This window comes from Zeus faber, assembly GCF_960531495.2.
Source record: "Zeus faber genome assembly, chromosome: 17".
Taxonomy (NCBI): Eukaryota; Metazoa; Chordata; class Actinopteri; order Zeiformes; family Zeidae; genus Zeus; species Zeus faber.
This window is the reverse complement of record NC_137204.1, coordinates 13,241,901-13,256,218: the sequence shown is the minus strand read 5'-3', so window position 1 is coordinate 13,256,218 and position 14,318 is coordinate 13,241,901. Positions and strand designations below refer to the sequence as shown.

The following is a 14,318-nucleotide window of genomic DNA, read 5'->3' as shown; positions in this document are numbered from 1 at the left end:
TTATTTCTATCAATAATCTTATATTTGTGAGTTTTATTTTGAATATTGTAAACTTCTGGAGGAAATGGGCTCATTCACATAATTGTGATTTTATTGGTATTATGTGATCGTTCTGAAAAGACAATAGCCGCACGTATTCATTTTTCTCTTTTTGTTCCTGGATTTTCCTCTAAATGAGACTCGGTGGACGTGCAGTTAGAGATGCTATTGTAAGTAACCTTTGAAAAGTTGAAGGATGATTACGGAACAGTGCCTTTTTAGCTGTAGACAATTGTTCAACCATGATTCATTGATTACTGATCAATATTCAATTTATTTATTATTTATCAGTTTTGTGGAGACACTTATTTGGTTTAATGGGAAGGCTTTGATGGTAATAGGTTGTAGGGCTAAAGCATTTCTCAAAACACTCTTTATCACAGCAAATGTGAAAATAATTACAAATACACTATTCATTTTTAACTCCATTCTTTTTTGAAATTTACAATCGTTAACATCTTATTTATATGGAGATGTCTTTTATAATTAATGGTATCGTACATTTTGTTCCGGTTATCCACTCGAAATCCACCATCGACATTTTTTCGTGTTACTTGTAACAAGTAAACAACTCTTACCTTGTAAATAGGAACAGGGTGCAAGATTCGGATGTAAATATTGGAGCAGTTACATGCCCAGGACCACCTGCTTCTAGAGCGTTAGGACTATTACTACTACTACTAGTGACTCACTTACTTTGAAAACCTTAATTTTTACAGAGGAGAACAGAAACAAAGCATTTTAATACCTGTTGTAAATATAATACAAGAACCTTGTTACCTCGAAGCTGTCACAGTCCTGATCACAGGGAGAACATCTGGACACGTTATTATGAACTGGATCTTTGAGTTATACAAAATTAACATTTTCAAATTGATTCAAGACAACGGCTGCATGAATCACAGGCACAGAAATCAAAATAACGTTCCAAAGAAAACAAAAGATAGAGTAAATGTTTTCACTGACATACATAGACCAGATTTTTCTGGGGCTCCTCAATTAAAATAGCAAGAAAACACCCCCCCCTCCCGCAATAATATCTATAATTTCCAGTAATTAAAGATACATTGACTTATTTCTTCCAAACCTACACAGAAAACTTTTCCAGGTCCCCACGGAGCACCCGACCCTTCTTCCTCGCCCGCTCCTTCTTCTTCTCGCTCTTGGCCTTGTTGCGTCTCTGGATGTTCTTGCGCCGCTTGTCCTGGCGGTGCTGCATCTTCTGCACCACCACCTCGCTCCTCTTCTCCCAGCCCTTCTTCTTCCGGTCGTGCTGCTTCTCCTTCTTCTTCAGCGAGACCCGCAGCATGGCCTCGTTGTCCTTGATCTTGAGGCCCTCGGCCTTGTACAGCACGTTGGTCCACTTCATCTTCTCCTCCATCTCCTTGGCCTTGCCCTCGTCTTTGCCCCTCAGCTCCTCCAGCTTGGCCTTGCGCAGCTCCACGCGGCTCAGCAGCTGCTTGTAGTTCTTGCCCGTCAGGGGCGTCAAGTTGCCTTTCACCGTGCGCCGCTTGTTCTTCTTTTTCAGGATTTTGTCCACGTAGCCCTGCTCTACAGTTTCCACCGTGTTGAAGATGATGGCGCTCTCGTCTCGCTTGCTCGCGGGCGGCGCCGGGACGGGTTTCTCTTCCTGCTTGATCTGCCGCTGCTGGTCTGTTCCAGCTTTCTCCGCGAGCCTTTTCATCCGGAATTCCTTCTTCTTCCTTTTCCTGCGCTCCCTCTCCAGCTTCCGCCTTGCTCGTTTGGCCTGTGCTGCTTCTGAAGGCGCGTCCTGCGGTGCTGCCTGAAAGGGAGAGGACAAAGATAAAACTAACGTGTAGTTTGGAATACAGTCGGTATACAACACCCTGTTCTTTGTATGCTTTCGCCCACTCGGCATCCACTGCAGCCCGGTTATTTTGGATGGGGAATTCCTCCTTCCGTGGCTCCGCCCCCCCCCCCCAAAAGGGGCTTGTGAAGCCGTGTGAGACTGTGGTGTGATGAAGGGCTATATGAACGAACTTGACTATGCTGTAGGGCTGAACAATTTCGGAAAATAATCAAATGGCGATTTTCTTGACCAATAATGCGATTGTGATTGTGAGTTAGTATGCAATTTTCTTTTTTTAAGTTCTTTATCTCCTGTATTATTCACTAAACACAAGCAATAAGTCATTCTATCGCAGTGGTACTCAACCTTTCCCAGCTCGGGAGCCACATTAACAAGAAATATTTGTGCATTTCTCAAACATCCCTTTCCTCCATCAAACCATTATGCATTTTAAAATAAGACGCTAGTGATATGTTATTAAGGAATGAAAGGCATGATGTATGCAATAATTGAAATTTGTTGTTATTACAATTACCATGTTTTTTTTACCATTGTAACCACAAATGTATTATTATACACAAATGTTTACGGGTAGACGGCAAAACGGAAGTTACGTAGGGAAAGCGACGAGCGTTCTCTGGAATACCGCACTTAAATTAAGTTAAATGGCTTAAATAAAAACTGTGGATTGATAAAAAAGTTTTTTTTGTTTTTTTTTCCAATTTTCTCATCGAGACTGTTGTGGTGATTGTAGTGTGGAAACCGATGAAGGATTTGGACACGGTGGTCTCGTGTGGCACAGCTGGGAGTCTGGTGATAAGTTGCGGCTCCAGGTTATTACTTATATACAGTAATAATATAATTAAATACCAATAATTAATAATAAAATTGCCACTGGTGATCAGCCATTGATTGGAAAATTCAGTTTTGAATACTGCAGACAAGTCTCAGACAGAATCTATTTAAATCGGCTTTTAGAATTTTTTATTAAACTTTTCTATTTATTTATTTTTTTTAAATAACAAGAAGAGTTGCAACTAGCCATAAAAGAGACACGGGTTTAGTATCACTGGGTGAGATTGTGTTACATTAAACAAAAACTTCTTTCGTTTTTTTTTTTTTTTTTAAATCACAGCCTTTGCAATTTGAAAATTGTGTTCTATTACATTGCAATATCGGTTTAAATTTGATTTATCGTTCCCTACTATTCTCCTAACTAACCCAGGCTCATAGTATTTGCTTTATTTCATTTTATTGAAAATTGTTTTGTCCATTCCTCCATAAAAGGCTGAATGAGTAGGAAAAACTATTAACAACACAGCTGTAGCATTTTCCCCAAAACGCTGTAAGAGAAGTCTCTGAGCAACTGTACAGAGTGTGCCACAACACAGAGTATATGGATTCTTGAACGCAATTAACTTAAGTCTTTGATTACCAAAATAATCATAGGCATGTTAAATTATGTTTTACAGATGTCAACATTTGTTCTGGCTAGATAGGACTTAGTCACTTCACTACTTTCATCATTTAAATTATTTAACAATTCGCATCATTGCATTCAATTATGATCACTGTCAGCTGTGATATTGTGTTTTAGATGCCGTTTGTCTGAAAACTTGTGCAAGTCACTCGTTATTTAAAAAGATTGTTTTCATTTATTTATTTGTTCATCATTTCGTGTCACCATTGGCTCAAATGTTGTGACATGTTGCCCAGGCTTACTCTTAGTCTATTTTACCCAATAATTCTTCCTCAGAGTGAGTAAATTGAAAATAATGGTCTATTATCCACCAACTGTGATACCATTTAAAATCTTATCATACCTGTGTTTTAGACTCCTCAATCTTTTCATGTAGTCGCTTGCGAAGAACAAGGACTGGGGAGAAGCTGGAGACTGCAGTTCCTTCTAGGAAACAAATGAAACACATAATAAAAATGTAGTGATACCCGTTTCCAATAGGAAAACCACATTTGAAAATGCAAGTGATATAGTCACAGAGATGCAACACAGTGAGTAAAGGGGGAAAAAAAGCAAAAAAGTATTTCATCAAAAGAAAATCCATCTCACCTTTCAACACCGGCATCTTATCTGCTTTGGCTGCATTGGTAACAGCAGTATTGGTTCCATTCTGCTGAGCAGGAGCTGCTACAGAGCTTGAAGACTTCTTTTTGGACGGGGGAGATTGAGGAGTATGCTGCGTCTTCTCATTTGTTGCGTTTTCTTTAAGCTGTTTCTGTTTACGTTTGTTCTTCTTGGAAGGGCCAGTATTACCACCGCTATAAGGAACTACAGAGACAAATCCACACTTGAGAGGGCCGGAAGCAGTTTATTATAAATCCATTTTTTTTTATGTCCGGGACTACATTAACTGTTGTGGACAAAAGATAACTGTAACTGAATCAACTGTGATTTACATAAATGTTCATGTTCAAAAAGGTAACTATCACAGCTTTATTTAGTTCTTACATGATACAAACTCTTAGGAGTTGGGATTATAAACAGGGTTGAAATATTTTACATTTATATTAGAAGGCACTTCATAGGCAGTAATAAATATAGTAACGCAAAATGATTACTGTATAATACACATCCCGATCCATGTGACAATTAGATATATACTACAATTATATCCACTGATCCATAGAGCACTGACAACCTGAAATACAAGTGCCCGCAGCTCTCCAAGAGACCATTTTACGACCATTATAAGACATCTGTATACAAAATTTAAGGCAGTTTTTGTAGTATTGCAGTTAGTTATTGCTAAGTACTATAGCTTTGGTACATGGGCAAGGGAGATCGTGCCTCCCATAAGTCAAGGTAAGTGATTAAGAACTGGAATAAATAAATTTAAAAACACTTTCCCCCCCACAAAAGGGTAAATACAAGGGTTTCCCTCCACGCTGGTTTCATCGAGATCTGGAAGTGGAGCTTAGTTTCATCGCATCAGAGATGTTGACTGAGGCAGAAGAACTTGGCTCTTTTATTTTGATAAAAATAAAATAAAAAAAGGTGGTTAAATCTGACCAAAAGGTTCATTTGACCGCGTCCACGCCTACCACTTGCAGAACTGAATTCAAACCACTTTCATGACTCGCCTTTTGTTTTCCATTGAGACATGAAGACGCGAAAGCGTTAGCGACATTCTAATGAAAGTACCGAACGTAGGGGCATTTACCAAAGGCTCTCTTCCTGGGGTCCGGATCTTGCCGAGAACACACCTTACTGCACAGCTTCTGGATGTAAGAGTCCCTGGACGCCAGGTCGTTCATTTTAATCACTAAAACGAGTCGCGGTTGACGTCCAACTCCTTCCAGCACATCGTGGTAACACGTGGGTGAGGCGGGTTCCGACGGGGGGGGGTGAACTCTGATCCGGAAGAAGTAGCACAAAAACACTTCCCCCGCTTGTTTCCACCAAGCGGGTTATGCAGTCAGGTAGTATAAACACCTTGAAACATATAGTAGGATATCCCACCAAAATGCTCAGGATACTAAACACGAATGTAAGTAAAACGATTCCCATCGCGTGTGAAGATGCCATTTAACATGTTGACGCTTCGAGTTTCACGTAGTTTTGCTTCCAGCACTACCTTTCGGAAGACCAATCGAAAAATGAATACGCATGAACTTTCGGGGGGGGGGGGCGTCAGCCACGATCGCGTTTTCCCCGCGTCCCAAAAATGAACGCGCCTCTGCCCTCCTCAGGCACGTTGCATCCACGTCAGGAGCGGTCTTTCCCGGCTGCCTCAGTACAAAGGTGCGTGTGCCGAGCCCCTCCGCGCACAACATCAGTTGACCGCCTGACCCGCGCAGCTGTGCTGAGCTGAGCTGGTGTTTTTTATTTTATTTTAATTATCATCATTTTTTCTTGTTTCTGTCTTTCCAGGTAGAACCACAAACCCGGGACGCCGGTTATGTTCCGCCTCCGCGACGGCCGAGAAAGGAGAAGACTCTTTGCTCAGATGGATCCTGCTTCTGATCCCGACAACCACCTTCGGCCTGGGGACGTGGCAGGTAAGATTCCTTTTCTTGACGGACGTCACAAACTTAACGCCCTTCCCCCCCCCCCCGCTCCTCTCAGGGTCCCGGCGGACGCCAGGGGAGACGACGGCGAAACCGACCGGACGTTCTGATCGAGAGTTTTCTCAAAGTTTTCTCTTGACTTTTTTTTGGGGGGGGATCGAAGGTCCTTTGGTGTGTACGGGGCAGTGTTGTGTTGGTGTTATGAGTGCTATTCGGATTTCTTTAGTGTGACACGGAGAGGATACTAACACGAGTGACACCTCTGTTCGTGACAGTTGTGACCTTAACTGAATACCTCTGTCAAGGTGAAACGCCGGGAGTGGAAAATGCAGCTGATCGATGACTTGAGACGCCTCACCACCGCTGAACCCATTCCTCTCCCCACCGAGTAAGGTCCCACGACGCGCATAGGAATCCCCGCCAGGCCGTCACGTCGGGCACGTTGGATGAATAACGTCTCTCTCTTGCCTCCCAGCCCCATGGAGCTGAAGGGCCTGGAATACAGAAGAGTGAAGGTGCGCGGACACTTCGACCACTCCCAGGAGCTGTACGTTATGCCCCGCTCGCCGGTCGACCCGGAGAGAGAGGCCAGGGAGGCGGGAAGGCTCTCTTCGAGCGGAGAGACGGGAGCGAATGTCATCACGCCGTTCCGCTGCGCCGACCAGGGGTAAGGCTCGTGATGACGTTGAACTTCTCCCGAAGGGAACGTCGCTTTTAAATGCGTGAGCCAAACCCGTCGTTGGGTGTCACGGAGGTGAGAACCTTTCATTGACACAGTCGTGAGTCACCGAGACATGTTTGAAATGTTTCAGCATCACAATTCTGGTGAACAGAGGATATGTTCCCAAGCAGAAGGTCAGACCAGAGACGAGGACGAAGGGACAGGTAAGTGGCACATATTTTACAAGTACAGTACAGTACAATTTGATCAGCGTTTTAATCTGTACTTCATAGTACCCTGGGGAAAATGAGGGCATTTTTGCCCATCATTACTTTTTTCTTTTTGTAATTTGTTGACGGACACTTTATTTTTTTAACTATGTGTATTTGCATTGTTAAGTCTAATAGCATCTCTGGTTGTGGCCCATCAGCCTCAACATGTAATAGAACTGGTTGCACGACGTTTCCCCCTAAATTTATATGTTGCTTTGCTTTTACAGTGAATTGACTTGTTTCCTCAAAGAAAAGTGACATTTACAAATGGCACGAGTAACATAATACCCATACTGATCTGCAGGTGGAGGGTGAGTTGGAGGTGGTGGGGGTCGTCAGGCTGACGGAGACTCGCAAACCCTTTGTGCCGCACAATGATGTGGACAAAAACCGCTGGCACTACCGGGACCTGGAGGCTATGGCAGGTGTCACTGGAGCCGAGTCCATTTTCATTGATGCTGACTTTGGTAGGTCCTTGAAGAATTACACTTTACTCTTGAAGTTGCTAGACTTAAAATGTAACTGATTAATATAAGAATAGTGGATGTAGTATTGCATTAGATACATGACAGAACAGATTACTAAGAGGTCACCATTTTCTCCTGCAGCAAGCACCATTCCTGGTGGACCAATCGGTGGACAAACCAGAGTCACACTGAGGAATGAACACATGCAGTACATAATGACATGGTAAGGGGCAGGTTTTATTTTTGATTCAAGACATTAAAATTGCACACCATGTTAAACAAAATATAGAATTTTCCTATGTATTTAACAATTATTTTTTTTTGTAGGTATGGGCTGTGTGCAGCGACATCTTACATGTGGTATGCCAAGTTTATAAAAAAGATAAAACTTTGACAAGACTGAAGAGATGGACTGGAACACCTGTGGGTCCGTCCCGCGTTTTGCTAACAAGCTACGGTGGAAACAAGCTTTTCATGTCACTCATCACTTATGTATATAAATTTGATTTCTTTAAAATTAAATGTGCATAAAAATAAACCTTTCAAACTCACTTGTCAATTAGCCTATTCGATAGAGAAAAATTTAAACCAAATACAATAACTGAAACTCTACTGCCGAGTCTGTTCTTAACAATCATATTTGGGAGGTTGGAGTTTTGACTGGGTGTATTAAAATGGTCCTTATCATGTGTGAAGGTTGTCATTACAACACAAAGACTGATTACCATCTTACTTCTATCCAGTAGTAAGGACTACAGCTATAATGAACAAGTTGTCTGCCTCCATCATTGTCAAGTGTCACATGAGTGTCATGGTTTTTAGGTATACCTCACTATTGCCATCTGTAGGGGGCAATGTTTTTACAGATGTTGTAGTGGCCCTTTCATTGGCACCACAGTAAATTGTGGTTGTTTTTTGACCTCCAGTAAAGATTCCTCATGTTAGTGTTCATGGGTCTCCCTTTCCCAGAAATGCAAAGACTGGGCGTGAAATGTAGCTGCTATCCATAGATTAAGCAGGATTGCTAGCAGTCGCCAGTAAATTGGATAGATGAAGAGCAGCTCCCCCTGAAAAATCCCCCCACACGGCACGGTGGCGCAGTGCATTGCACTGCTGCCTCACAGCAAGAAGGTCCTGGGTTCGATTCCCGCCTGGGGCGCTGTTGGCACCGTGCTCCGGCGGGTTATCTCCCAAATAGGAGCCTTTCTGTGTGGAGTTTGCATGTTCTCCCCGTGTTCACATGGGGTTTCCTCCACCTCACGTCAGTAAGGACCCCCCTCAAAAACATGCACCCATCATCGTCTGACCAGCGATGGACACTGGTCCCCGGGCGCGTCCACGTACGCTGCCCACTGCTCCTGGCTGTGCCCCCGGAGGAAGGACAAGCCAGGATGGGTCAAAAGCAGAGGAGCCATTTCACCGGCCACCATCAAGCATGTGCATGTGTGTGTGTGTGCAAGCATGTGTTGTAGTGTGGTGTGTTGTGTGATGAATAAAGACTGTTTCTTCTTTCTTTAAAGTCACATTCCCATCCCCAAAGAAACACCAATAGATCCAAGGGAGATCCAAAGGCATGTTCAAGAGTTTGACAGAACTACCCTGAATGTCAGTGTAATCAGAGCATCGCTAACAGGTTGCAAGTGGGATGCCAATTTGACCTTTTATTAATGCTCAATTTGAGAAAGTCACAAGATTGACACTTAATATAAACATTGGACAAAATATGAAATGTGCAATGCAATCTGTATATTTAATCCTTGCAAAAAAGGAACCCACTCAAGATCCTGTTTCATTTAGCACTTTTTTTTTTCCAAAAGCAACTTACATTAAGTACACTTGTCACAGTAACAAACCTTTGTTTAGTTACCTTGCGTCCTTCACTTCTGGACTTCAGAAATACCACAGCTTTGAAGGCGCAAACCACCACCTTAACATTAACATGGATTGACAACTTCTATGTCAGCCTTAAATATGATACATCTTTTCCTATTGAATGTTTAAGCAGGACACAAAGACATGAATGAAGACTGGAAATTTATTTTGAACCAAAACAGTTGAACCAAAACTGTTTATCCAAAACAGTTTAACCAAGCTTAGTGGCCAGCTCCTTGGCCTTTGCCTTCTCCATCTTGGTGATGCGGGCTGTGGATTTGGGGCCCATGATGCCACCTCCCCAGTGACGACGGATCTGGAAAAGTAAAGTCTTTTAGCGCTCTGTACATTTCTGGTGAAACTAGACATTTTACAATCAGCTGTTATTACCATACATTGATTTATTGGTGACAGCCTGCTACGATATCAACATTGACAAAACAACCCCCCCCCCCTTCACCATTTAAAAATGGATAAAATCTTATTTCAATGTAGAGCTGCGCACAGCACAATGATTCCCTCACCCCCTCCGTGCCTCGCTCTAACACATTGACAATGGACCCATCTGTGAAAAGCCCTCCCTCTCTGTGCGCACTGAATGAATGAACACACAACTCCGAGCCTGCATTAAAGCCCTCAAAAATAATATCGATCAAAAATAACAAAAAAAAAAAAAAACGCCAAGTACTTTAGGGAGCGATTGGACGCAATTTGCGCCTGTCTCCCTCCCTATGCGTAATGAGACATTGGAGATGGAGTGGTCTAAATAAAAACATTTGCTTTTTATTCTATATGTATTTTACTAAATTTCGTTACTGAACAAAACAGAAAAAACACCGTATGTAACGGGGACACTGACAACCCCCCCCGCCCCCCGATCAGCTACCACCACAAATAGAATCTAATTGTGTGGGAAAAGCCGCAGCTCAATTTCTCAGTCACTATAACATGGTCTTACCTCCTCATATCGGTCGTTGTAGTTAGTCTTGATGGCCTCCACAAGCTTGGCAAGTGCACCTTTGTCCTCACTAGGAAAAAGGAAGAAACAAAATCAGAACCCATACTAGACATAGTTGACAAGTATTTAAGTAACTGCAATGTATCCATCAGTTTATATCAGTCTGCCAAGATCCAAGATTAAAGCATTTACAAAAGAACTCATGTTTCGACAGTGTATGCTTAGAGAAAGGTGACATTTTAACATAAATACCTAGAAACAGTTTCTCTAACTGAACGGAAGAGGGTGATGAGCATTTGAGGGACATTGCATGATTGTGGAAAGACTTTGCATAGCGATGGCCAGTCGCTATCAGGATAGTGTAATCTGGACTGGGGAAAAAAGGGAATCTGCACATCTAATACCCACTTTAAGGTACATACCGAGTTAAGTCTTACATGGAATTTCAGTAAAAATAACTATTTTGAGTTTTCCTCAAACAAAAAAAACCTTGACAAATCAAATAAGAAAAAACGTTTCAATGATAACGTGCTGCCACTGTTTTGTATTGGCCCATCCTTCAAAGTATATTAGAACAATATTTGGTTGAATATTGGTATCCTTATACTTAATTACATGTAACAACTAAAAATATGTTTGTCTGATGTAATTAGAACTCGATTAGAATTTTATTTTACAGCAGATTGTCCAATAGAAAGAATTAATTGATTCACTTTTACTCAGTGGGGGAAAAAAATATATAGCAATAAAGTTATTCTTTTATCGCCCAGCATTAATTCAAATTGTGTTTAGAAGGACCGGAGAGATTAATATGCCAGACAACATTTTCCTGGTCAAAAACTGGCAATTACCAGATAATGGAGACTGTTTTACACACACTTGGCCCATTAATTGACCCTCAAGGAAAGCCTTGCAATTTGTTCCCATTTTACTGCAAGATGAAATACAACATCAATACTTTAAAGATCAACTTAAGCCAGACCCTCGTTTACCATTTTCCCCTTGAAATATTTATGAACCTAAAAATTAGGTGGAGTTAGTAATTGATCGCAAAGTAGATAAACATTGACGCTAGATGACAAACTAGGGTCAATGAGCAAAAGATAAATGTGACCTGACCAGAATATGGATCCAATCACTTTAATTTTTTACAACTAAACGACATGCCAGCCTTGATTATTGTAGAACACTCATTGCAAGGTAACATTTTAACCACTCTTTTTCCAAGGATCCTTGTTTAGACAATCATATACTGTGCAAGTGTTGCTGGAAAAATGTTTTGGCCGTGACCAAATACGTCTACGGCCACACAGGAGTTTGACTTACCGATGAATGAAGGAACAAATTTTAACTTTAGAGAACCAGTATGAAAACATATGCGATCACTATTTAGCAGATAGAATTCTTCATCCATCACCGTTGGACAGCCTCTCAGTTGAATATCAAAGCAAATCCTACAACTTCACATGCCATGCACAACAATTTTGGCCACACTTACGGGTTTGTTTGTGTGAAGGCAATTGACGTGCAGGTCTTCCTGTGCACGAGTCTGCCCAGCCTAGCCTTTCCCTTGACAATGCAGTAGGGAACACCCATTTTGCGGCATAGAGCAGGCAGGAAGACAACCAGCTAGCAACATGGAGAAAAAACAAAGCTGAGAACCTCCCCAAAAAATAAATACATCTATAGTCCGATACAAATCATCCTTATTTAGGTCTCTTTGCTCAGGGTTAAAAAGCTCGAATGATTTGATCAACAAGTATGATTCAGTTCAGTATTAAGCATCATTGCAAAGGACTATCTGGTAAATGGATTGCCATTTGTACAATGTATGCATGGACTTACCTCAATGGGGTCTACATCATGGGCAATGATAACCAGCTGGGCCTTCTTGATCTCTACGAGGGTGGTTACTGTGTTGATACCTAAAAGCACAAAAACACATTAGATCATCTGCATAATTGACCCCCCCCCCACTACAAAACTAGTACTCAATGCTCAGGGTTAAAAAGCTCTTAAAACTTCATGATTGTCTCAGGTGAAGAAATTCAAAACATCATTGCATCGAGTCAAATTTCAACCAAATAAAACCAATCCTTTAACAATTTCAAGCCTCACCAGCACGGAGAACTGGGGGCCTCTTGGTAGGAGTGTCCCCCTTTCCTGCAGCCTTCTGTTCAGCACGGGCCAGCAGCCTCTGCTTCTTCTCCTGCTTTGTCTCTGGCCTGTACTTGTGGGCCAGCTTGAAAAGCTGTGTTGCTGAGAAAAAAGCGAAAGGTACAGTAAGAAGTCAAAACCAGTGCTGACTGAGAGGAATCTATGCTAAGTAAAGATGACAAATAAAATGATAGGATATCTAATGGCACAACACATTAAGTCATGGCCGTAATAGATAACTCTTAAACTGTCAGGCAATGCTCAGGGTTAAAAAGCTCATAAAACTTCATGAGATGTTTCAGGTGAAGAAATTCCATACATCATTGCATTGATAAGTCACATTTTGGCAACCAAATACAAACCGTGAACTAAGCCACCATGGCTTACCCGTCTGACGGTCCAGAGCTTGGGTGAACTGGTTGATTGCTGGGGGTACCTTCAGGCGCTTGTAGAGGATGGAGCGCTGCCTCTGAAGGCGGATGTAACGAGGCCACTTCACAAATCGTGTGAGATCACGTTTGGGCTGGATGTCCTGACCTGTGGGAAACATCCAGTGAGTTTAGCAGTGTACACAAGTGAGTACAGAGCAGTTTCCTAAGATGTATGTGCATCAGCGATCTTGGTGGAGTTGTCTACATTGTTGCTTAAGATAGCAAATATTATTGACATCATCTGCACTGTACTTAACTACTACCCCCCCCCCCCCCCAAAAAAAACCCATTCCATTCTGACTTACCAATGCCATAGTTTTTTGGTCTCTTTTCAAACAAGGGGTTGACCACTTTCTTGGCCTCATGCTTCTTGGCCACAGAAGGGGCAGGTGCCACCTTCTTTCCCTTAGCCTTCTTCCCCTTCGGCTGAAAGTAAAAGGCAGAAGGAACCTCATCAACATACAATTTCTTTCACCAATCTGGGATCTTTGGGTTTTTAAGAGGCTTTAAGCTCAGTGTTAAAAAGCTCATTTTGATTCCACACAAGTGATTCAGCTGAAAATTCAGACATCACAGCAAAAGCCAGTAAAATATCATGGTGATCCCCAAACAATATCCACATGCACAAAATGTAACGAGAAAGAATTCTTCACTTATGCCAATGCCAAGGGCCTGAGACTTCGGCATCTTACACATACATCAATATAGTCGTTAAAAGTACCAACTTAATAAGAAAACCGTACAACGTGCGACGCGAATGAAGCACTCGAGATGCTGACTTTTGGGAGTGATCTATCTATGTTGCCGGTTCGTCCCACAATTCAAGACTCCACACTATCTGTAACGTGGGAAACGCTAGTTAGCTTAGCATTTCAGACGTGAAACACGTCGCAATGCCAGGGCCCGCAGCCTTGGCGAAATCGTAAAAATGTCCGAAAACGTACTGGTGCTTCCTCGTCTCCATTGGTACGGTTAGGGAAGCAACCGTGACACAAAACAGGTCATTACTGCGCCCAAGCTCACTCTGTTACACATTCACTGTTACTCATTTCAATATAACCACTGTCCTTAAGGCGCTAGCGGCTCAAACACCGGCTAGCCCGGACTCAGCTCAGCGGATATTCTACGAAAAATATCAGAGGGCCGAGATGAAATGACACTCTGGTACGAGCGGGGAGACCTTTATGAACATATAACTTAAAACCGTCGGAGAAAAAATAAGCAAGCAAAGCAGGATGCCAACGGATGAAAAGCGTTGAGTATTCCCCAGTAGGAAGCTCCGCTCACTCACCATGTTGGTTCAGTCGGAAAGGAAGAGAAGGGGATTGTGGGTAATAATATAAGGGCCGCGATTCTCGCGCCACGGCCGCGTACAGCTCCAGAGTCAGATCTGGGACACGTTCTTCACTCCTCCGTGCGGTTCGGGGAAATCATCTCCCGACCTCAGATCTGTTCGACAAAAACGACAAACCGTTCGCCGACGTCATATTAAATGGACTGCGCGAGTAGGCTTGTATGTTGTGCTTTGCGTTTTGCCTCCAGCTAAACGCGTTCGGCACGTGATGTGGCGTTAGTGAGTCTTGTTGGTCATTTAATTTGATCACGTTTATGAAATCTCACTTGAA

The 14,318-nt window shown here is 42.4% G+C and overlaps 3 protein-coding genes across 4 annotated transcripts; 1 reads left to right on the top strand and 2 right to left on the bottom strand.

Annotated features, from left to right (window-relative positions):
- Window positions 1-347: 347 nt before the first annotated feature.
- surf6 (surfeit 6) lies at window positions 348-5,168 on the bottom strand. Of its 2 annotated transcripts, none has more exons than XM_080018504.1 (4): window positions 5,029-5,168; window positions 3,918-4,136; window positions 3,673-3,755; window positions 348-1,822 (listed from the first exon to the last, which is right to left on the bottom strand). In XM_080018504.1, the coding sequence occupies exons 1-4, from the start codon at window positions 5,120-5,122 to the stop codon at window positions 1,127-1,129; spliced, it is 1,092 nt and encodes a 363-aa protein (XP_079874630.1). In that variant the 5' UTR covers window positions 5,123-5,168; the 3' UTR covers window positions 348-1,126. The 2 variants fall into 2 exon arrangements, with proteins under 2 accessions (XP_079874630.1, XP_079874631.1); XM_080018505.1 differs by having other exon boundaries at window positions 3,673-3,752.
- Window positions 5,169-5,245: 77 nt separating this feature from the next.
- Window positions 5,246-8,115, top strand: surf1 (SURF1 cytochrome c oxidase assembly factor). The gene is made up of 9 exons (XM_080018025.1): window positions 5,246-5,355; window positions 5,558-5,609; window positions 5,739-5,866; window positions 6,181-6,263; window positions 6,351-6,542; window positions 6,688-6,760; window positions 7,113-7,275; window positions 7,417-7,498; window positions 7,603-8,115. Exons 1-9 carry the CDS (start codon window positions 5,278-5,280, stop codon window positions 7,667-7,669), a joined length of 918 nt encoding a protein of 305 aa, XP_079874151.1. The 5' UTR covers window positions 5,246-5,277; the 3' UTR covers window positions 7,670-8,115.
- A 1,181-nt stretch (window positions 8,116-9,296) lies between these two features.
- rpl7a (ribosomal protein L7a) lies at window positions 9,297-14,015 on the bottom strand. Its single transcript, XM_080017787.1, has 8 exons — window positions 13,985-14,015; window positions 12,999-13,119; window positions 12,650-12,799; window positions 12,224-12,364; window positions 11,951-12,030; window positions 11,604-11,734; window positions 10,106-10,175; window positions 9,297-9,463 (listed from the first exon to the last, which is right to left on the bottom strand). The coding sequence occupies exons 1-8, from the start codon at window positions 13,985-13,987 to the stop codon at window positions 9,359-9,361; spliced, it is 801 nt and encodes a 266-aa protein (XP_079873913.1). The 5' UTR covers window positions 13,988-14,015; the 3' UTR covers window positions 9,297-9,358.
- Window positions 14,016-14,318: the final 303 nt, after the last annotated feature.

Excerpts from the sequence above, each read along its gene's own strand:
- surf6 (XM_080018504.1), bottom strand. The coding sequence starts at position 5,122 with ATGAACGACCTGGCGTCCAGGGACTCTTACATCCAGAAGCTGTGCAGT. Across the intron at positions 4,137-5,028 it reads CCCCAGGAAGAGAGCCTTTG|TTCCTTATAGCGGTGGTAAT; the intron begins GTAAATGCCCCT and ends TTGTCTCTGTAG. Across the intron at positions 1,823-3,672 it reads TTGAGGAGTCTAAAACACAG|GCAGCACCGCAGGACGCGCC; the intron begins GTATGATAAGAT and ends TCTCCCTTTCAG.
- surf1 (XM_080018025.1), top strand. The coding sequence starts at position 5,278 with ATGCAGTCAGGTAGTATAAACACCTTGAAACATATAGTAGGATATCCC. Across the intron at positions 5,867-6,180 it reads TCGGCCTGGGGACGTGGCAG|GTGAAACGCCGGGAGTGGAA; the intron begins GTAAGATTCCTT and ends ACCTCTGTCAAG. Across the intron at positions 6,264-6,350 it reads CCCATTCCTCTCCCCACCGA|CCCCATGGAGCTGAAGGGCC; the intron begins GTAAGGTCCCAC and ends CTTGCCTCCCAG.
- rpl7a (XM_080017787.1), bottom strand. Across the intron at positions 12,031-12,223 it reads GCCCCCAGTTCTCCGTGCTG|GTATCAACACAGTAACCACC; the intron begins GTGAGGCTTGAA and ends TTGTGCTTTTAG. Across the intron at positions 11,735-11,950 it reads ATGATGTAGACCCCATTGAG|CTGGTTGTCTTCCTGCCTGC; the intron begins GTAAGTCCATGC and ends CCATGTTGCTAG.